The 24440-nt window shown below is 32.8% G+C and overlaps 1 protein-coding gene across 17 annotated transcripts in view; it reads left to right on the forward strand.

The window, feature by feature from the left end:
* Nucleotides 1–24440, forward strand: part of LOC146398660 (uncharacterized) — a 519413-nt gene that overhangs the window by 54315 nt on the left and 440658 nt on the right. For 13 of the 17 annotated variants that reach the window (XR_014820076.1, XR_014820074.1, XR_014820073.1 and 10 more), the window contains one exon: nt 13963–14005. The exons of 3 other annotated variants lie outside the window; for them this stretch is intronic. Coding sequence is in view for 1 of the 14 variants with exons in the window: in XM_084982483.1 (XP_084838609.1) it covers nt 13963–14005; nt 18526–18657 (175 nt within the window). In the remaining 13 variants the exon portion in view is untranslated. Of the gene's footprint in view, nt 1–13962; nt 14006–18525; nt 18658–24440 lie in introns of all 17 variants that reach the window. One more of the 17 variants, XM_084982483.1, reaches the window with a different exon arrangement.

Below are 24440 nucleotides of genomic sequence, written 5' to 3' on the forward strand. Positions count from 1 at the left end.
CTCCCCTTGTGGGTGAAGTTGGTGCAGGTGCTTGTTGCAGGCTTCCTGATGGGAGGGACTGGTGCCTTCCCACTGGTGGAGCTGATTCTTGTCCCTCTGGTGGATGGGCCTTTGTCTCTGGGTGATTAGATGCAGCTGTGTGCCTAGGAGGACTGTAGGCAACCTGTTTGCTGATGAGTGGGGCTGTGTTCCCACCCTGTTTGTTGTTTTGGCCTGGGACCAAATATAATTATTTTCCAGTTTCTGGGTTGCCCACCCAGTGGATTGGAATTGCTTATGTCACAAAAGCACCTCTCTTACTGTCTCATTGTAGCTTATTCTTTGCCTTTGTGTGTAGGATTTCTTTTTCAGTAGTTTCCAGTCTATTTCATTGACGGTTGTTCAGCAGTTGGTTCTAATTTTGGTGTTTTCATGAAAGTGAACTTGTGTCCTTCTACCACCATCTTAATCCCATGTCCAAAACCAGATTCTATTTTTTAAAATGTAATATCATTCACAAATTATGGTGAAATATTAATAGGATTTCTTAAGTCAATCTTGGAGAGGTCATCAGAAACCTAATAATACTAAAAGGTATTATCTGATTTTTGCCTTGTAATGATTAGGGACACATCAAAACTATTTCAATTAATGACAAAACTAATATAATTCGGACTCTTAACTACCAGAGTCCCTGAATAATATGTAAGTGTGTTACTAAAATATTTACTTCCATTATCTGTAATAAGGAAGAAATGTAGCACTTACTAATAATTTATGGTATTCAAAATGGTTATTTTGGTATTAACATGTTATAAGAATTATTTCAATATAATAGTCATTAAGGATAAAATTTGTCATATTAAAAGCAAATATTATTACTTATGTGTAGAAAATATATTGCATGCATTTTGAAGAATTTATATGGAATGACATCAATTTGAAAACTATCAGGAAGGAACCTATATGACTTTGAAGCTTGGGTTTTAAATTGCAAATAAATCATTCTCTGGTTAATGTAAGAATAGAAAGGAAATGTTATATTTATATGAGTATGAGATAATGTTTTAAATGTTTTTCAGCCTTCTGTTCTGCTGTTCAGATTGGTTCAAAAATAACCATTATTATCATTGCCTAAAGATGATGAAATTAAGTAATGAAATTAAATACTATAATTTTAAAATTATATTTATTCATAAGAATTTAAAAATATCCACCATTCCTTTATGACTTTTCCCCAACTCACCATTGTGTTAATCTATAACATCAGGTAATTTAGTCATTGGATTTGGTTCAAAATATCTATATGGCTTTCTCCCAAAAAAGCACTCAGTGATTTTTTTTCTTTACTCACTGAATTCTGATACATTTATAAAAAGCATTTAAAGTTTGTCCTGAGAATTAGAAAGAGACTGTCTTTGTTAATTATGTCCTTGAATGACTAACGCATAATATCAAACTGATGCATAAAAAAGAGGAGCAATAAATAAAGGAGCATTGTGAGTAAAAAGGGACTTCATTAAACTACTAGACGTAATTTGCCACTGATCATAAAATTGCCTGATGAACACTTCTAAAATTAATAGTGAGCAAAATGTTATTGAAAAGTTTTCCTAAGTGTTTTTTTTACAATGACTAGATAATAATAGAATGAAGATTACCCAAAAGAATTATCATAATAAAACATAAATGCTGACTTAATTTGGATTTTTATGAAACAGAACTAGGTGGATGATACTGTCATTAAAAACTGATTTGGAAAAAATATTTTTTTCTAAGAGAGTCAGAGTTATTATATATTTGGTGGTTTATAATACCTCAGAAAATGTGAATGCACAAAAATTATGCTGTTACTGACAAATATTTAACATGAAAATCAACTCAATACTTAAGCAAATGATCTATTGAAGAATCTGGATAATTTGTCTAGAAATCCTCCTTACAGGATTTCATTTTTAAATAAGATATATATTTTGAAATAATAGTTAATCAGTAGAATTTACCTTTTAATTTCAACCTGTAGTCCAAATCTTACTGATAATGATCATTGTAAATGACTGATGTAGAGTTAGGGAGAATATGGTGCATTTATGCATGTATTATGAGTGTATGTATTTATGCTAACTTAGGATCACTTGATATATATATTCTTCAAAAATTTAGACAATAGATAACAATTAAGTATGTTACAATGAAACATTTGCCAAAATCTGATTAAAATTTGATAGCCAGTCTGAAGTTTTATTCATGCATTTTTTATTCCAGTAATTTTATTTTGGTATTTAGTATTTAGTATATCTTCTCCCATCTAGTATACCATATGCAGGAAGAACCAGATGATATCTAAATCTCTATTCAATGTAACATCCGTTATTAATAAATTATACATATGTATATTGCCCACAAGTATGCACAATATTTATACATGTTATACACATACCATAGAGTGTATAAAATTGCGGAGACACGTATATATGTATATGTGTGTAAAACATAACACTATATTGTACATATAATAGATGAGTATTATACTAATGGAATTCACTTTTGAGCTGTACAAATATCTGTGGAGAGCAGAGACAGCAAGTGTAAAGCAATTTGAGTTGAGAGGCTGTGTGGAATCCTTAAAGAAAAGTAAGGAGGTCAGTAAGGAGCAGGAAAACTTTTGGAGGTTTCTGAGCAGAGAGTTGAGTGGCCCTATCTGTCTTGGAATTTTAAAGTACCAATCTGGCTGCTAAAAGAGAATACTGTTTGTGGGGTTGGTGGGCAACAAGATCACTTTGGAGCTATTGCAGTAGTCTAAAATTAGTATTTGGTATCTAATAATGGAAGAGTTGATAAATAGAGCATAAAATATGTAGTTTAGATAGTTTTCAAATATTTTTATGATGAATCATGTAATATATATTTTAAAAAGTGGGTCAGGAATGACTTTCATTTCCATAGCTTGAGCCAAACAAAGTAAATCATGATTTTTTGAGATTTGAAAATATGGAAGTAGCATAGATTCAAAGATTGGGTTTTAGACAGTTTTAATTAGTATCATTTATTTGGAAGGGTAATTAACAATTGTGAGGAAAGCACACATCCCTGATAATCTGTATCAGGAGAAATGTCAGCATCACAATTATTTGTTTATTTGAAAGTTTCATAGTGATGACTCATTGAAAATCTTCATAAAGAAAATATAATTTTTTACACAAAGTATTTTATTTGGTATGATTTCTTTCTTCATTTCACAGAAGCCTTATAACTGAATGCTTTTCTCAGGTTTATTTTTCTTTCAAAATATTTGTGTGAAGTAGTCTACGCAATATCAAAACTTTGAACATCATAATGATCAAATGTGAATTCTATAGGTTATTTTCTATGTTAATCTAAGTTATCATCATATTATTAGTTCAATGGCAGTATTGAAACACTCATTGTAAAACCCATAGCCCAAACATTCCTACTTCAAGTTGTAGAAGACAATGTTGAATTCCCAGTTTCTCTTACAAATTATCCAACCTAACCAGCCTTAGGAGAAGAATCATGATTAGTCTAATCTATTAAATTTATCCCAGTATCGCTTGTATCTGGAGGTGGTGGTAGTGAGGAAATGGGGAGAGTTTAGCAATAGAACATAATAGTGCCTAAGGAAACATAATGTCAGGACTCTGCTTCCTATTCCTTGTCAGCTTGAGATTCAGTAGAGAAGTCTCTCTGGATCCTTTGATCTATACATAATAATGAGGAAGAGCTAGTTTCTGGAGTGGAGGAAGCAGAGACCATGGGAACATATTCTCCCTCTTAGGGACTTTTGAAATGGCCTCCAAGTATCTTATCTTTTCCACATCCATGACTTGTTTCATTCATTGAATCCAAATCTTAGGGTGTTCTTGAGTTTGAAGGTAAAAACTCTCAAGTTCCTTTTTGTCATTCCCTTTGGGAGGGGGCTTGATAATCTGTGTCTCTTGTTGGCTAATTCTTAATTCATTTTTCATCTGTCTGAAATCAGTTACATGCCTTGTTCTATAGTTAACTCCCATTCAGTTTTATTTTCCCCATGTGCTTTCAGAACTCTCTATTATGTACTTATATTTTGATGTGGTTTGGGGAAGAAGAAAGGATAAAAAATATCCTTAGTTTCAAAATGAATACTTAATTAGAAGTTCCCATTAAATGCTGTTTATGAACAACTTAGTGGATTGACAAAAAAAAAAAAAAAAAAAAAACTAGTAAAAACACATTGTTGCTATGAATGGAAAGCTATTTCTTTTTATCTTTTTAAGGCTACACCCATGGCATATGGAAGTTCCCAGACTAGGGCCTGAATCAGAGCTATAGCTGCTGTCCTACTCCACAGCAACAACAATGTCAGATCCAAGCCACGTGTGGGAACTACACCACAGCTTATGGCAACACCAGATCCTTAATCCACTGAGTGAGACCAGGGATTAAACCTGCATACTCATGGTTACTAGTCAGACTCATTTCTACTGAGCCATGATGGGAACTCTTAAAGTTGGGAAAACTCTTAAAGATGGGAATTTCTTGGTCTCAAAATAGTATTGTTCAAACCATCTTAATGGTGTAATTCAATCATGTGCTACAGGTTACAAACCATGGAAAATCATGTAATAAATCATTAATGGGATTTTATCTGTTTCAGTGATTTCAATTTCTAGAACTCATTATGCATTTTTTTTCATGATTTCTCTTTAAAGCCATAGGAAATAAAAGTGTTTGCCAGGAAAGGATGTGAAATGTTGGAAGGTGCTTTAAGTCTAATTTCAATTTTGAATACTTCATTGTGAGTATTTATGTGATTTGTGAACTGCAGCTATATTGGAAATTACAGTGGAACCACTTTGGCAAAAAGGCTTCATTATTTTTTACAAATTTTCACATATAGCTTAAATTAGTTTGGTGACCATGCCAAGAACAAAATACAAAATGAGATTGTTTATGAACTTCAAGTGAACCAAGTATGCTGATGTAAAAGGTCAATTAAAATTTTATGTATAATGGAAAACTGGTGCTGTGAGAAAGAAGAAGTCAGATTCATTTTAGCTGCAGTGGTGGTGGATACTACCTCCTTTTAGGGGAAAAAATAGCATAGTTTCTGGTAACATAACATACCAAGTATTTTTTGGTTTTGGTTTGAGTGGTATTGTTTTTAGCTGCAATGACTGGGAAAAAAAGCAAGCAAGCAAAAGCATTAAAAATTCTCAGTAAATGACTTGTACAAGAGCTTCATTATAAATCATAATAAAAGGAACAAATGTACAGGTATTGTTGATGACATTGTCAGATACAATCACCTGTGACTGAGTCAGAATTTTAAGTTCTGTTTGTATTAAACAAACAGAAGCAATGTCCTTCTGTCTCATCCATCAGAACAAATCCATAGAAGTCAGAAGTCAAGGATTGCCACTTTGAATCTTTATTTTTCTTTCTCCTGTGGTTATTTTCTCCTTTCTCTAAGGATTCAATATAAAACATTGTTAGTGGGCAACTAAACTGGTCCTTTAATTTTTGTGCTCCTAAGATCCTTTTACCTAAGAGTCACCAGATAGGAGACTAATTTTTCAAATGATGATAATGTTGAAATGTTTACATGGAAAGCGAAGGAAAAAAGCTACTGGGCTACTTGAAAAAATATTTTTTTAAATATATAAGGGGATATGTTTTCATGGAAAATGACTTTGACGTGCCATGAAAACTTTCACAGAAATACTTGTCTTAGTGATATTAGTAAGATGTGATTTCCAAACTCACAAACAATACTATGCATTCTCTATCCCATCAGAATAATAAAAAAAAATAATCAAGAAAAAGAATAAGAAAGCCTGATGCTTGTCAGTTTCTAAATGACTGCCATGTCAACTCCAGTATACTTTCGGGATATATATCATGGTCCAGAGGTGAAACAAATTGGGAATGATTTTGCATATGTGTTTAATAGTCTCTGTTGAAATATTCTGTATTTTCAATCATTTTTCTTTTTTTCAGAATATTCATAATCAGTGCCTTAAAATAATTGTTAGTTGAGTGCAACTGGTTTCTATAGACTGCATTTGTATAGACTACAGGTCATATTTCCTGTTTCTTCACAAGTCTGGCATTTTTTCATTGCTTACTCCTTATTGCATGAAAAGTTTTAGACTTTTTGGATTCTGTTATATTTCTGTAAATGGTTTGCTCTTTTGTTCTGCTCTATTGGGGTATAATAGGCAAATAATATTGTAATATATTTAAAGTGTAAAGTGTAATGATTTGATATAGGATACCTTGTGAAAGAATTCCCACAATCAAGTTAATTGACATATCTATCACTTCACATACTTCTTTCTAATGAGAACACTTAAGATCTACTTAGCAAAATTCTTAGAGTATCAACTATAGTCACCATATGATACATTAGATCATTAGAGCTTACTCATAACTAAAAGTTTATACCCTTTTATCAGATTCTCACATGGACTCTAATTTCATATGGGGACAGATCTTCAACTTCCTCCAGAAATATTCACCCGCAAGTATCCCTGTTCTTCTCCCAACTCACCTATTCTCTGAGGAGATTCAGGGAGGCTTACCCCTAACTTAATGGCCAAGCCCTCATTCAAGGACTCAGAGGACCCCCCTGCTTCCCCTGATGCAATGTCAAAATGTTCAACATCAAAATTCCACAAATGCCAATTTCTTCACCTCTCCTGAAAATTTTCCTTTGCCCTTCCAGCTCTCTGGGAATATGGCACTTTGCTTGGATTCTAGCTTGCTGTGCCACACTTGAGGATTTGTCCCCACTCAGAGATAGATCTAATGTGAGCTGACCTTGTAAATTCCCTGGTTCTTAGGGATCTATCACCTAAGCATGTATTTTAGTGTATTTCACCCAGCTTCACATGTCTTTACAACATGAACACTTCTTCTGTACCAGGTTTATGTTATGAATGGGTGATTTTTCTTCTTGGAAAAAAAAAAAGATTCAATAAATGGAGCGTGAATATCAATAGTTTCTATTTCTAAAAAAAATTCATTGTTATTTCTGGTAGATTATTTTAACCAATTGAGAGTATACCATTTCTTATTTGAATTTGTTTTTTATGGGAGCTATTCTTGTTCTTTGATTTTCAAGAGTATCAACAGAATCTGCATTGTTTATCATGGATCTCTAACTTGTCCGTCCACACCTAAACTCTGATTTTTCCTCCAAATTTTCATAAGAATTTGGGAAATTCTTCTAAATCCTCTAACTCTCTACTATAATCTGAGGTAGAGGGACATCACAATAATCCAATTGTAAATTGATTCAAAACTGAGATTAACTCTTTGAGAAGGCTAGTATATTTCTGTTTCCTTCTGCACCTAAGTAGTATCCTCTCAGAGATTACAAGCACACATTGTGAGTATTTACTAGTTTCCTCCCATCTCACAAGGACTTAAGTTCCATTTCAGTTTATACTAACATTTGTAAGCCTGTGAACATGTCTCCTTAGCATCTCTGCCTTTCCCTGGTTGTATTCAAATCAGCAAATGGCCCAAGGATAGATGGAGCACAAAATGTCAGGGTCAGGCTTTATGCCAAAATACTGGTTGCCTTGGTAACTCTTCAATGCCTCCAAATAGATTTTTAATATATATCCTATTTGATTTTCCAAGCTGTTTTCAGTAGGCTAATTGGTCTCTCAAGCTAGATTAATTTAGCTAGAAGTATCTATTGGGGTATCTCTCCCCTCCTTCCTAAATCCTAAGAATTTAAAGTGCATTTCCTGAGTTTGCATAAGAAAAATTCTAGGTAAGCCAGGATTTTCTTTTTTTATTTCCCTTTCAGTGTTGCCTGAAATTGAACTAACATTCCAATTTGAATATTTAAATATTAATTTGAATATTTCTGAACTTACTGGTGTGCTACTCTTATGGATACAAAAAAATACGTTATCTTGAGCACTGTTTTTGATTGCCAAGATTTGGTCTTAAAAGATTTTTCTTTGGGTTTTAGGGCATCAGTCAAGTGAGACAAGTATCAGATGTACAGGTATTGATAGGGAAATCTCGCAGCAGTGGAAATAACTCTAAAGATAGGAGATAATTATGAAGAGAAATCATCTGATGGAAAACAACATTAAAATTCCAGTAATCAGAGTTCCCTTCGTGGCATAGCAGAAACGAATCCAACTAGGAACCATGAGGTTGCGGGTTCAATCCCAGGCCTTGCTCAGTGGGTTAAGGATGCGGCGTTTACGTGAGCTGTGGTGTAGGTCGCAGACGCAGCTTGGATCTGGCTTTGCCGTGGCTGTGGTGTAGGCTGGCAGCAACAGCTCCAATTAGAGCCCTAGCCTGGGAACCTTCATATGCTGCGGGTACGGCCCTAAAAATACAAAAAGCCCAACAAACAAAAATAGGCAGCAGTTAAGAAAAACTTTACAGAAAAATAATGGACAGTGTCATTGAAACATAAAAAAAATCCAATAATGCATATAAATACACAGGTATAGTTTTCTAATAAAGATAAAAGAGGCCTAGATAATATCTGTTTTATAAAACATAGAATGTCCTGCATGAACTATGGTATCACATTGGACATTTATTTGAATGGAATACTAATTGATTGTAATTATGTTTATTTTCTCTGGAGATTCATTCTTTCTGCAAAATTTTTATTTCTCAAGAATTAAAAAAATTACTGCAAATTACAGACCATTTCTTACGACAGAGCAATAATTATGAGCTTCAAATATGGAAACAAAAACTTGTGTTTTCCTATCAAAACTGTACGTAGGAAATGTAGTTTCATGAATTAAGAGATAATCTCAATTGATAATTACTTTTAGGTCATTTCATAGATGTTTAAAATGCACAAAATTACTTTAAGTGATTCATTAAAATACATGAATTGTAAGAATAGTCTTTAGATTGAATTGACATATCATCACGTCTATATCTTATAAATTATTTTAAATATGCATATTTATTTGAATTGAATATAATGGCATATTTGAAATATGCCATTGTAAACTCATGGCAGTCCTTTACTTTATGGAACATAGACTTTTATAAATGAAAATTTAAAGATACTTGAATCAGGACATGGAAGGGTACGGTCACCATCACAGAAATTATAAATTTTAGCCTTTTAAATATTTTTTTAGCTTTGGAATTTTTTTGATTTATTTAATCCATGTTTCAAAGTTTGATGAGGGGAAAAAGGTAAAATGGATAATTTGAGCTGGTAGGATTTTTAACATTAATTTGGACTTAAGACATTTGAAACAGTCAAAGGCTAACAAATGGATGTCAAAAAATATTCATCTCAAAAAAATTAACAATTTTAAAAACTAAATGAAGTTGAATATTGCATATAGCAGAGTTCAGGTAATTTTTTTTTAAATCTATGATTAGTAAAGGATATTTCGTGTAACCATAACAGATAACAACTATTACAAGAAAATGTAAAAAATTGCCTAAAATATTAGTAGTGCTAAATCTCCCAATATAAATTTTTCACTGAAACATTTCTTTTTTTCTAATTATGTCTTTAGGTTACACATTGAATCTGCATGTTTTATTTTCTGTGGGTATTGCTATAACAATTGCCTAATTATAGCAATTGTTCACAATATACAAGAAGCCATACTTCAAACATTTATACAAGTCATGTGGCCATTTTCTCTATCTCATTATGAACAAAAGAATGTAAAGAAGTAGAGACGGAGTTCTGCTGTCTTAGTTCCATATGGGTATTAATGTAAATGTCATATTAATTATTGATTAAACACAGGTGAATAATTTATAACTTAGATAAATTAATGGAAATATTTAAATGTGGGAGAGAGCTTAGAGAAAATACAACAACATGGAATAGAATCCTACATATTGTATTTTTGGTACATACCAGTTTCCAGAAAAACCACCCTTCATTTTCAGAATGTTTTTGTATTTATGCTCTCCAGTTTATGCTGAATAAACTGGAAATCATTGGTGAATAATTCACTTATACAATTTCACATGACCTATAAATATTAATATAGAATATTCAACCCATGTTTACTTTTCTCCTCATATTAGTGTTAGTTTAATTTCTCACAGAGCCATAGATAACCAATTCCTGCCCAAGTTATTGTCTGTAATTTTAGGGAATTTGATAATGTTTAGAGAATTTGATAATTAACTCAAATTATTACATGCATCAGATTTAATAAAAATGTCCTCATTCATTCACCAGTAATTATTGTTCAATAGAGCATAGGTCAGTCATTATAAAGAAGTGAGCAAGAGGTTAATTCTATACTTAAAATATTGAAATCAATGTATCTAAATATCTATATCTACATCTATCTTCCTGTCTATCTATAGATCTAGCATTTATTAATCTATTTAAGGTACAATTTTCATGAAAACAAGAATAAAAATGCATAGGCCCCCAGGTAGCACTTTGGTATTTTTTTTTTTCTCTTTTTGGCACAACATATTAGAGAAGCATGTATGGCAAAACTACAGTGGAAAGACCAACACATATGCATGGAAAAGTTGTGTAAAATGTTATTGGCTACTTGTTTGCAAATAATTATGTCAGAATTTGAATTTAGCATCTCAAACTTAATTTAAATCTCTTAAATTGAGGCCCATTATTTTGAGGAATGCTCAAAATATATCAGTTTGAAAATTGTATATAATTTTTCAGGTATCATTCTGATATCTGAGACTTTTTCATCTATTTTACTGTTATATAAATACATCTGATTTAGTTTTTATTTCTCCATCATCTTTGAAAATACTAGGTTATTAAACATTTTTTTCGGAGTTCCTGTCGTGGCACAGTGGTTAACGAATCCAACTAGGAACCATGAGGTTGCAGGTTCGATCCCTGGCCTTGCTCAGTGGATTAAGGATCCGGTGTTGTCGTGAACTCTGGTGCAGGTCGCAGATGTGGCTTGGATCCTGCGTTGCTGTGGCTCTGGCATAGGCCAGCAGCAAAAGCTCCCGTGGGAGCGGCCCTAGAAAAGGCAAAAAGACCAAAAGAAAAAAAGAAAAAAAAGAAAAAAAAATTCCATGTTTTAAAATCCCAGTATAAGTGAAATATTTAACTTGCTGCCATAGATATTTACCAGTTAGCAACTTTTGTACAATAATAAACTCTTTTTTTCTGGAGTCAAGAGCATTCTGAAATGGCATTAATAGTAACTACAGTGCTTGTTAGAAATTGTATGAAATACTATGAAACATCCTTTATGTTGTACAATATTTTTAATATATGTACTTAAAAGTAAATGAGCATTCCTGAAATGCTGTTGACAATATTGGAAAAGAATAGTCAGTAAATATGTAATGAAAAGTTCCTAGGCTCATATGAACACAAATGTATTATTTTCTATGCTAAATCCTCACAGTTTTATAATAATAAATTTTGAATGTAATAATAATAAAATCTCAGTAGTGTAGCTTTTCAGAAAAACATTTTAATGACTGTATTCTTTATGAGTTTTATAGGTCAGAGAAATTATTATAAATAATTTTTAGATGGCTAGTTTTTCTATCAAAATTTAATATTTAGTATTCATCACAAACTTTACAGTCATTAATTAATAGATAATACACAGTATAATAATCAATATTGTTATCAGTTTATAGAGATGGAAATGTATCACCATGAACACAAAATAGGTTAGTAACACTTGTTAATATTCTATGAACTAATCATTTTTGTTCTTTTTATCACCATTTAAGAATGAATTACATGCAAACAAAAGGAAATTTATGCATACTCAGATAAAATTTCAGGATAAATAGGGACTAGGTAATATTTCATTAAAGGCAATGATAATATTAAATTAAAGAATATCTTCACAGTTCTGGCCTTTGAAAACAGCCCAAATCAACAAGGAGTAGGAAAAAAGAACAACGACAAAAAACTCCTATGAAACCATAAGTCTTAATTCTCAACTTTAGTTCTGAAAATGCTATTTGTGAAAAAACATCAGAGCAGAAAACAATAAGAAAGTAAGAAATACTTATAGGCCTATCAAGGCAGAGCTCAAGGTCATGTGGACTCCTCAGGGGAAAACATGGAATTAAAAATGAGGCCAGATTCAGCAAGGAAATAGAATTTCTCTCTTAAGCAATCAAACCAAAGCAATTGATCAATCACTAACCAACTAACTACCCAGCCAATCAAACAAGCAAAAACATCTAAAAACATTTGTCTCTATCTGTGACATACTGAGGAGAAAATAGTAGATGTTAGTCAGCTTGCTAGCTAAATTTCCTGGAAAGGAATTGAAGTGCTAGAGAGCCATACTAAGGATTTGGAACAAGCTTACCCTCACTCTGACCCAATACAAATGTCTTCCAGGATAGGAAAGAAATATATCCCCAAAGTAGAGAATCTGAGATGATGTTCTGTGTCAACCTAGCAAAATTTAAATGATTTGCATCCCAACTCACTTTATGGGGTGATCTTTTCTACCCTATTCCAAATGGATGACTCAGAATAAATATTGCATACTCAAGGAAAAATGACAAAAAAGACTCCAGTGCACGACTTATTCAGTTGCACTAGTAAAATAAGCAGAAGAGCAAACACAGATGGAAAATAAAATGTATTCTATAAATAGATAAATTTGTAGATGTATACCTGTTTTTGATATCTGAGAAATTCAAAACTGTACTTTTTCAAAGAAGAGTTGCTAAGATTACAGAGGGCAGTGAATATTTAGGCAACAGTATTCTACATATAAACAGATGAAAGAAAGAAAATGGCAAGTGATTGGACAAAAACAAATTATAAGCAGACATAAGAACCTGCACCATTTCAAACAACATGTGGAAAATACATAATACATAAGAAATGTATAAAGATTAGATAAAATTAAGACAAATTATTAAACACAAGCACATATGTATCTCAAGTGAAGAGATGATAATGAACAGATGAGGGAGAAAAAGGAAGTATGCAATACAAGATAAAATGCCCTAAGTTAAAAATAAGGATATCTTATATTATGGATTAAAAAGACAACACTTCCAAAACAAAAAACAAGCAAAAATCTTTTCTATGGAAAAATTTCAATCTTTGATGAGACCATGATAACATTGACAACATTGCTGGAATTCAGTGATAAAGATTTGTGTCTGTAATTATTTAGAAAAAAAAATCCAAATTATTTAATTATATAAAATGTTGAAAAACCACACTGTCTTCATATTTTTCTTCAATTAAATGTGGTCAAGAATTTTGTTTCCATACTGTCACTAAAGCTTGAAAGAAATAACTGAAAAAGTATTGCCATGAACTGTATCTAGAAATATAAATCTGCATATCACATTTTTACTTAATCACTATTCATAGGAGATTCATAAGTAAAAATTAACTTGTTATATGTGTTTTTATGAGTTGTTGACCAGAAACAAATAGACTGCCAGGTATTTCTCCAGCAAACATGAGCTTATTCAGAATTAGCAAAGAATCGCAGTTGAGGGTCTGCAGCATATATACATGTATCTATCCATGTATATTCATATATATTCATATATGTATATATCCATGTATATATGTTCATAGATATGTATATATTCCTAGTCTGTTGATTTTTTTTAATCTTTTTTGGTGGGGAGGCCACATCATGGCATATGGAGGTTCCCTGGCTAGGGTCAGTGCCAGATCTAAGCTGTGTCTGAGACCTACACCACAGCTCACAGCAACACTGGATTGTTAACCCACTGAGCAAGGCCAGGGATCGAACCTGCATCCTCATGGTCACTAGTCAGATTTGTTTCCACTCAGCCACAATGGGAATTCCTGTATATTGCTTTTACATGGTTTATTTTTTAAAGAGAGCCTTAAAAGATTGCATGTAATCATCAAACATATATATGAAAAGTACTATTTTTGACTTGTGTTGATTATAAGAATGTTTATTCAGCACTGCCTATTCAGTATGAAAAGCATGAAAGATCAGAATTGATTTTTTCATATTATGTACTTTTTTTTTCTTTTAGTCAACAAAATGTTTAAATAAGCTGACCTTCGAGGAAATGCCATGTGAGTAACCATTTAATAACCAGATTTTAGAAATATCTTTCATTGTTGACAGTTTTAACAGCATGCTAATGGTACTTCTCATTTAAATTCGTTATGTGTGGAAAGAAAAAAAATCATCATCATGGAAGATAATTAAAGGTACCTAACAAAATCAAGACAATTCTTAACATGTATTTTAAATCCTTCTCATTAATCAGTTGTCTTTCAAATGTAAATCATCCAAAAAGCATTTGATTGACTGCTGTGTTCAAGACAGTTGACATTATCCTTGTTCATTACTTTAGGTTTCTTGGCAAGCGGAGCCTGAGATAAGATTTTCATGCAGGTAGTTAATTGAGAAGTGATCACAGGAAGTAGGAGTGTGTGTGAGGCAAGAATGAGGCAGGACAATGTTAAAAGCCAGAACAATGAGAACCTATGCATTTCATTGTTGTAGTTTGTAGGAATTGTTCTTCCCACATTTGAGAAAAATCCAGAATGAAATTCACATGTATGCACCTGAAATATTGGTGCCCGGGATAATTATTTAACAGCACCTGTGCCCCATTTGAGGGTTGCCAGTAGAGATACTATCTTCTATAGGAGCGTTAAGTTTGGTGGGATTTCAGTGTGCAGTGGGTTTGTTCTAGGTATCAGAAAAGACCCCAGAACAAATGAAGAAAGATGAGCAACAGTCACTCCAGGGGAGAGACTGACAATGTAAAATAAATCAGAAGCCACAGAACTTTTAGTACCTCTAGCTGGAATCAGATATAAGCTAAGGAGATATGATACAGGCATTAGAAGGATCTCCCACTCTTGGAGGCATGAAATGAACCAAAGTGCAGTCTCTGCAGAAACCTATTAGAGCAGCTACTGGCAAAAATTACAAAAGGAGTGAATTGTGTAAAAAAGAGTTATATAGTAAGGAGTAAAGTAACTGGCTTGGTGGGGAGTTATTAGTTACTGGTTACCAAGTGTATTAGGTTCTTATTGCTGCTGTAACAAATGACCGCACCTTTACTGACATAAAACAAAACAAATGTATTATCCTACAGTTCTGGAAGTTAAAAGTCCAAAATCATTTTCACTTACCTAAGTTCAAGGTGTTCACAAGGATGGTTTCCTCTAGAGGTTTCAAATGAGATCTAATATTTTCTAGATTTTGGCTAGGTTCCTTGGCTCATACCCCCAATTCTTCCCTCTCACCTCAATCTTTAAAGATTTAAAGATTTAAAGATATTGCAGTATCTTCCTTTCTTTCTGACATCTGATTTCATCCTCACATCTTTTCTCTTTAACCCTAACTTCACTGTCTTATTCTCATAGACACCTTTGCAATTGCATTAGGCAAACCTGGATAATCCAGATTAATCTTCCCATTTTAAGTTTATTGGTTGGGAGTTCCTGTTGTGGCTTAGTGTTAACAAACTCAACTAGTATCCATGAGGATGCAGGTTCAATCCTGACTCTGCTCAGTGGATTAAGGATCCGGCATTGCCGTGAACTGTGGTGTAGGTCATAGACGCAGCTCGGATCCTGTGTTGCTATGATTACGGTGCAGATCGGCAGTTTCCAATTTGGCGCCGCCTGGCCTGAGAACGCCATATGCCACATCTGAAAAGTCCACTTTTCTACATAATATAAAATTCAAGTTCCTGGGAAAAGGATGTGGGAATCTTTGGGGGGCTACTAGTCATCATACAATACTTGATAAACTTTGAGTTAAAAATCTGAGGAATTTAATAAAACCTATCTATTTCTAAATATGTTGGGGTTTTATGAAATGTACATGCAGTTCTACCTACTTTTAAATCTTAAGTTCAAGGCAAACGTTCCATGAAGTACAAACATTTCAAAGACACAAATGAGAAACAAAAATAGATGAATTACTCCAGATCCACTGAATAATTCTGGTTTGGAAAAATAGCTTCTTTCTGAACTTCAAATCTAAGTTTGGACATAGAGAGTTAGGCTGAATATTCTTTAACAAACTCTCCAAAAAAAAATCACTCTTTTTGTGTTGATATGGAACAACTGTTTAGGGGTGCTTATACATTTCCCCATCCACATAGGGTGAAATGTTTCATGTGTACTGTAATAAGTGATAATACCATTTATTTACTACACGTGCCCCACCACCCTACTTTGGAGTAAAGGGGAAAATGGCTGTTGGAAAATATCCTAAAAGTAGACTTTTTAGAAAAGCTGTATCTCTTATTGGGGGTAAAGCAGCCTTAGATGTCAGAAATATGTTTTAGTTCTATGTCTAATTACCATAGTAAATGTCAGGAAAGAGTGGCTCTAAGTGTATTTTCATAAAGAGCCTATAGTGTGCAGTGGATCTCATTATCTTGACTAAAGTGCCTATTTTGTAGCAGAGCTTCAACAACTTAAAGGCAAGCTATCTTTCACTGATTTATAATTCTGATTATCAGAATGTTCTGCATGATGAACCAGCCATTTCGTCAGATAGGAAGTTCTCAGTTGTGCAATTCTCTATCAAACCTGTTTGTAGAAAGAAAGATTTAGGAAAACATTCCAAAATTTTCAAAAACATAGCATTAAATCTATAGTTGCAACTTACCCTCTCAGCAGATTTAAAGGTTACAATTAGAACTTACTAAATAAAAGAGTTTACATCATATCTTGCACCAAACACATGTATCACATACACATACACACTCAAACAGAAACACACAATTATTTTTCCAACTGTTGAGTGATATTTTACTGTTAAATATTATCTCCCAAATTCTCATGAAATTGCTACTGAAAATTACCTATACATTAGCTGATGAAAGCAAATCCATGCATGATACACCCTCATGCAAACACGTGGCAATTATATTTTAAATAGACAACATTCTACCTCTGAAAAAGCCTAAAATTAAATTTTGAAAAAATGTGATTATTCATACATTTGTAAATTTTATTTAAACAGAAAAGTTTTCATTTTATTTAAAAAGTAAAAGTGCCATAAGGGTACACTGTACCGATTTGTAGCAAACTGAACACATTTCCTAGATTATGCACTAGGGCATTACCAGCAGCTTAGAAGTCTCCTGATGCTCCCTTTCAGTCACTACTCCCAAGGATAACCACTTCTGGACCTTTACCAGTGTGAATTGCTTTCCTCTTTCTGTATTTTACTTAAATGAAATTCTATAACTTCTCCTGTGACTGGGCTTCATAGTCTTTAATTATGCCCTAGTGAGTTGAAAGATTCTATCTTTTGTCTCTGTTGCAGAGGATGTTGCTAACTGATACAAGGAATATTTCTTTTGTGACACAGTAAATGGCCATTTAATTTTAAAAAGTGCCTCTATTATAATACTTTTAAAAACTCTAAATAATCAAATAATATGCATTTATATAGTCAAACAAATGTTTAAGCTATAATTGGAACTATCTAGAATGTTGGGAATATATGGATTACAAAGCTACAATTTCTAAAAATAACATAATCAAGAAGGAAAAAATGTGCACAGATGTTTTTAGTGATTTAAATATATTCAGGAGAGCTAGGCTTTTAGAGAACTATTCAGTCTAGTTTTAAGGAATTTTTCAAGAATACTATTCTTTTTAATCTTGCCTGCTAAAATTCTCAGGAAGTCCTCTGCAGTAGACTAATGCAAGTCAAAAGACCTTCAAACACTTTAAGTCATAAGTCCAAAATATTTTTCAAGAATGTCAAACCAGTATTGAAGATATTTTTGGCATATTTTAATTAAGGAATGTTCTTAGGGCATAACTCCTAATTGATACATGCAATTTTTCTACACTTAGTCATATATGAACACACATAAGGTGTGTGTTACTATAATACACGAATAAAGCTCTACGCAGCTATAACAAATCATCCCCAATTATGGCTGCCTTAGGCATCACCCAGGAACACTGAGAGTGAAGGGTATCAATGACTTAGGCACAAATGTTATCAATTGGGGCACTCTGGTATCCTCTTCTACATCCATTGAGAACCTCCATTCTAAAGTGTTGCTCTTCAGAATGGTATGGAGAAAGGTCAGCTTTGAAGTCACTTGGAAACATGTTAGAAATTTGGAAACTCTGGTCCCCATCCCTGCATTTTAATAAGATTTTGGGTGATCCATTTACATATAATTTTAGAAGTTTTCTGTAAAGAAAGTAAGAGCACTGATTGTAAGTTGTAGTATGAAATGGGAGAATTGGTATACATATATTTCTTTAGTAGAATGGAATACTTACATTAAGAGGGCATAGATATTGTATTTGTATTTCATAGAAATATTTTACCATAACATAAAAACATCTTTATTCAAACAGACAATTTGTCAGAAAGGGTTTCTCAGTGGAATATTATGCATCTCTTTCTCCATTCTAATTTATCTGTGAACTAGTCAAGAAAACATTTATTCATTTAGTCATTGGAAAAATAATCTGTCAGTTTTTCTATTAAAGACATATTTAAAGAGGGACATTAGGTTTAAAAGTCATATTTGGGTATTCTGCAACTCTCTGTGGTTTTAGATAAGGACTCTTTTTCTTTTTGTTTTTAGGTATCCATCTCTTTCCAATTCACTGTCATGTTTCACAGTGTACCAAAGACAAAGAGGAAACTCTATTATCTTTTGTCTTTGGAGAAATTCTTAGGTATAGTTGTGAAAGGGAATGTGAGTTCTGCAAACAAAGTAAGTTTGTCTATTTTATGAAAGTCAATATTTCAGATGTATTTGCCAATATACCCTGGGGCACTGTTAGCAAAGCTACAGTTTGTCTCATGGAAGTTTTGCTCCCCACTGCTTCCAATGAATCAGAAACATCTGATGCTCCCTGCTGGCTATCTTATTTCTGTATTGAGATTCTGTTCTGCTGCTCTCTGGAAGTGCTTATATGTTGCCTTTAACTTTGTAGTCAGTCAATTCTTAAAAATATAAATTTAGCCAGGTATGGTATCTAAATTCCTAATGAGTCTGCAAATATGGAGTTTTTAAATAAAATGGCTCATTTTTATGTTATACCAATCCAGGTCCATTATTTATAGAGAAATAATGTTTACGTTAACTGACTTACTCACAGATGTCCAAAATGTGACTACTCACATACACACAAACCAACCTCAAAATATTTACAGTTTCAATGTAAAGCTTTAAAAATTAGATTTTTCCTCATTTGTTAAAAAGTAAAATCTACAGAGAGATATCTATATTTATTAATAAACAATCCATAAAAAATACTGCAAAATAAGTATGAATATATAGAGCGTGATGTTATCATTTATCAACTTCTCAAAACCTGTATAATCTGTTGGCATTCTTTCACCATTTGTTTTCTTTCTGAGACATAGATTGGTCCTCATCTAGGAACATAGCTGCATAATTTATACCCACATAAGCCTTTGTCAGAGGGCGTGGTGTCCATCTGTGTTTTTCTCCCATCTTTCTCTAACACTCTGAGCACTATGCTGCTTATTTGATAATACTTGAAAACTACACATTACACCCACAATTCACAACACCATATATTTTATTTGGTATACATTTGCCTATCAAAAATTTCTTATTTGGTTATCGTTTCTTAAAGTCCCATGTATATTTTATTATGTTTTGATATCATGCCCTCAGCTTTCTATGAAAGTCATTATATAAAATGTCTTACAAAATATTTCAAAAATGTTTCTGATTGTAATCCTTCTAAATATACCTATCTCCTGCCACAATATTCATCCAAAAACTTTCTTTTGAAATTCAAAGCTTTAAAAAAAATGCTTTTTTTTTTTTTTTATTGTTGTTGATGGTGGCATTCTAGTTTCCTTTGGAAACAAAGAAATCCACTTTTTGAATTACCTTTTTCTTCCTAATCCCTTGATATTATACTTCTTTTAACATGATCTAATTTTCTAATTTGATATCATTTTATGATTTTATCATGCAAAGTAAAATAAACTACTTAAGTTTGTGATGATAAGGGCCATCCTTAGATCAGAGCTATCCTAGGATCAGCTGAGGCCTCTTTGCAAGTGCGTCAGAATTCATCACAGAAAAATAATCCTCAGCTTAATCCCACTCCTGCTTCCCTCACCTTGTTTTAGATGTATTCCTAAAAGTCCAAAAACACATCCCACATGCAAATTTCTTCCCCAGAGTCTAATTCCTAGGGAGTTGATTTCAAACAAAGTAAAGTTTGCACTGGGAAAGAATACTGTCTAGACTTATGGAGGACTATTGGATACAGGGTCTCGGTTAACCTGGATAACAGGTGATGCAAAATGCTAATTAATCTTAATACCACTTAAAAGGAATGCAACACATTCTGTCAGTGCCAATAGTTTTCCAAACCCTGCCTCTCATTCACACTGGAGAGGTGAGAAAGATGTTTTCTTCATGAAACATCACTGACCTATGTAATAAACATCTGTTATAATAGACTTAGTGGCCTTGGCAGCTGTTTCATACCACTGACTCATATGAGTTTTCTGTCCACTAAAATGTTGCATTTTTAGGGAAAATTTTTTAGTCCAAAAAAATAAATAAATAAACGAGCAACACAAAATAAAAGCTATCTCTACTGGCATTCATAAGAAATTTATTGAGGTGTTTCAGGATGCAAATCCATATGAACTGACATTTTCACCATAAAGATCACAGTTTAAAAATGTCTGACATTGTGTATCAATTTTCTACTGATCTGTAACCTATTACTAAAAACTTAGTAGCTTAAAGTAATACCCACTTTTCAGCTCACATTTCTGTAGGTCACAATTTCTGTTTGGTTTGAGTGGGTTCTTTGCATAGAGTTTCAAAAGTCCAAAGTTACATGTCAGCTGAAAATGGCTCTTATCTAAGAATTCTGTGGAAGAATCCACTTCAAAGTACATTCGATTTTTTGACCAAGTTCAGTTCCTTGAAATGTATAACTAAGGGCCTTATTTCATTGTTAGTATCATTGGAAACTACCCCTTCACTTAGAAGATGCCTATATTTCTTGGCACATGGCTCCCTCCATCTGCAAAGCCAGATGTCGAATACCCATTCCTTCCTATTCTTCAGATCTTTCTTATTTCCTTTTCTGCTACCAGTAAGGAAAATCTCTGCTTTTAAAAGGCTCATGTGATAAGATTAGGCTCATCTAGATGCTCTTCCTTTTGTATATAGAAGAATCATGAAATTGAAACTGATAGCACTAATGATTTGAACACAACCAGAACCCAGATGGGGACTTGAATCCAGGTGTCAGGACTCAAACACAGCCTAAACCCAGATTGGGACATAAACCCACATCTTGGGACTCAAATTCAGCCAAAATCCAGATTGGAACTTGAACCCATGGTTTTTAAATTAGAATATCTCACTGAGTGAAAAAGTGATACTCAAGGAGAATTTTCTTCCAATTTTCATGTTGGTAGAATAAGACTATACAGTATATCTGGTTGTTTAAAATTTGAGGAGGGAGAATAAATTTATTTAATTCTATAATATCCCACATTGTGAAACATAATTTTGTGAAAATACATCAAAATAAATAAATGACTAGATTTCAGTTTTATTTTTATTTTCCCTTTCTATGATGAAAGTTTTTAAACCTAAAATCTTCTTCAGAAGGAAGAGAGGAGGAATAAAATTACACTTTTAGGTATTTTTCCTGATAACTATTATGTCAATATTAACTAGTATATAAATAGAATGGGCAGAGTTCTACTCATTATTTTAATCCAGGAATTTAACAGTCTGGTAAACACACACACATACAACTAAGGTGAATTACAGTGTAGAGCAGGTATATATTATCTCTGATGCTCCATTAGTTCTAGAAGATTGAAATAATATATAAAATTATTTCCAGAAAAATGCCTGAAGCTACCTGCCATATTTTATCCTCACATGTGCATTGAACTACTTTCTATATTTGTTTGGCTTTCTCCTGGGACACCAGTTTCTGTAGAATATGTCTGCTTCCTCTCCTTTTCCATCAGAAAATACTGTTGAAGTTCCTGCATCTGCTGTATCACACCTGAGTTTACTTGAGTTATGACTAAGAATATCTTTCCAAAGTAGTTCACATATGTTGCATTTTATATATCTTCAGTTCCAGGAAACTGTAAGAATTTTATCCCCATGGAATATAACATTTTATTATTAACTTCCTTATAATACTTTAAAACAGTTTTGAAATAGTACTAACCTTGGATTTATCTTTTTTCTATTATAAAATAATACATATTTATTTAAAGATTGTTACTTTTTAAAATGTTTAGTTTGTCTTCATAGAATACAAATTCTTATTGTATAGTATATGCTGAATTAACTCCAGTGAGTTCATTTATTGATTTTTCCATTCTATGTTTATTCATTTGACAAAGTAATCTTTCACTTATTACTGAATTATTGATGGAATTTTAAGAAAGAAAAGTTGTCTTATTTATTTTAAACATTTTCAAGATAATTTGATATCATACTAAAATATTGTTTAGAAATTACACATTGTAATCGTTTAGTAATAATTTGTGTCAGGCTGTTATATTTTTATTTTTGCTTATTTTTTAAGTAATTTTCCACTTTATTAATTAGAATAGGCATGCAGTCAGATCATAATATACTTATTGATAATAGCAAAATTATCTAAAGCTCTTCTGTATAACATATGATTATGGTTTCACAAGTTATAGTAAAGGGTGGTATTTGTAATTATTACTCTGAGTCTAGCAATCTACTAATTTTTTGCATCAATTATATCTAAACCTGGTTACATTTCTACAAAGTAGGCATCATTATCTCTAATTCATAACGGGGGAAAATGAAGCTCAGAGAAGTTAAGGAACTTGCCCAAAGTCACACAGATAGTAAGCCATAGAACCCACTGATTTCAAAGCCAGTTGTTTCTACAATGTTACTTCGCTAGGGTCTTTGCAAAGTAGCTGAGTGCTCAGTCTCTGAAAGTTGAATGTCCAGGTATGATACATGGCTCCTTTACTCTGGCAAATAAATTATGTCAAGCTTTTAAAACTCTGCAGATCAGTAACATGTAATGGTAACATCTTCAGTCAGAAATCCTGGCTTATAACTGGAATCTAATATCTAGCACAAATGAACATCTCCTCAGAAAAGAAAATCATGGACTTGGAGAAGAGACTTGTGGTTGCCTGATGGGAGGGGGAGGGAGTGGGAGGGATCGGGAGCTTGGGCTTATCAGACACAACTTAGAATAGATTTACAAGGAGATCCTGCTGAATAGCATTGAGAACTATGTCTAGATACTCATGTTGCAACAGAAGAAAGGGTGGGGGAAAAACTGTAATTGTAATGTGTACATGTAAGGATAACCTGACCCCCTTGCTGTACAGTGGGAAAAAAAAAAAATTCTCAATAAAATACTAGCAATCTGAATTCACATTAAAAGGAAAAAAAAAAAAAAAAAAGAAATCCTGGCTTCTAATCCCAGTTAGATACTCGGTAGCTAGTTAACACTAAGCAAGTACCTTAATCTAAAATGCAGTTTCATAATCAATTGAAAATAATTTTATAAAATGTGACATTAATGTGAGTCATGATAGCAATGACGTTAGTACAGTATTTCCCATTCTGCAATACCTGTGTGATCTGAGATCAATCATTTCCATTCTTAGGAGAACATTCTATTGAGAAACAAAGTTTTTCCTAAGGTAACGTACTTTGATAAAAGTTTCGAGCAATATAGTCATTGACTACTCACAAATTCTGAACATCCAAGTTATTTTCATTTTATCTTGTTCTGCAAGCCTAGGCAATAAAATTGATGGCAATAAGATTCCAAAGCAGTTGTGTACGAGGAACTGAAGAAAACTAATTGTGCAACAGATGGTCATAAGAAATCCTTCAAGGGCATGTTGAAGCATAATTTGAATCAATATGATAGAGCTGTCAATATCAGAGAAGCCCAGACTTACGCGCCTGTGCGGCAAAGTGTGAAGGGGTGTCTCAGTCAGAACAAAGTGGTCTTAGGAGGCAGAGACAGAATTATAAACAGCAAACTCCAAGTGGCAGCCAGTCATTAAGGCTGAGATGGTTTATACATATAATCAATGTTGTGGAAACTTCTGTTTATTCATTAGGCTATTTTACTCACTAGACCATGTTTTTACGTTGGGTGCAATCTAAGAAAATATAGGTTCCTACTTCACTGTTTGAAAAAGGAAAAAAAATAAAAGTCCTTATATATGCACCTATTATCGCTCTGAATTCTTCAAATGCAGGGGAAATATTTTGGTGTATTGTTTTAATACTTAATATGTGTAAAAATTCCTACCATTATTCTGTGACTAAAAAACAATATGAAATATTTCTGAAATTTATTCCATCATTAATATTTTTTGAGCAACTACCATGTACCAGACTCTGCAGGTAAAATAGTAAACAAGAAAGATAACAGTACTTTATTGTTTCAGTACAGTGACAGAAAAAAATTAGAGGCAATTATACTGATGTGTGACTAATTCTGT

Source organism: Sus scrofa, chromosome 11 (assembly GCF_054392235.1).
Source record: "Sus scrofa isolate SSC_HxYL_T2T_F1_AM1 chromosome 11, Sscrofa_HxYL_maternal_Yorkshire_Landrace_v2.0, whole genome shotgun sequence".
Lineage (NCBI taxonomy): Eukaryota > Metazoa > Chordata > Mammalia > Artiodactyla > Suidae > Sus > Sus scrofa.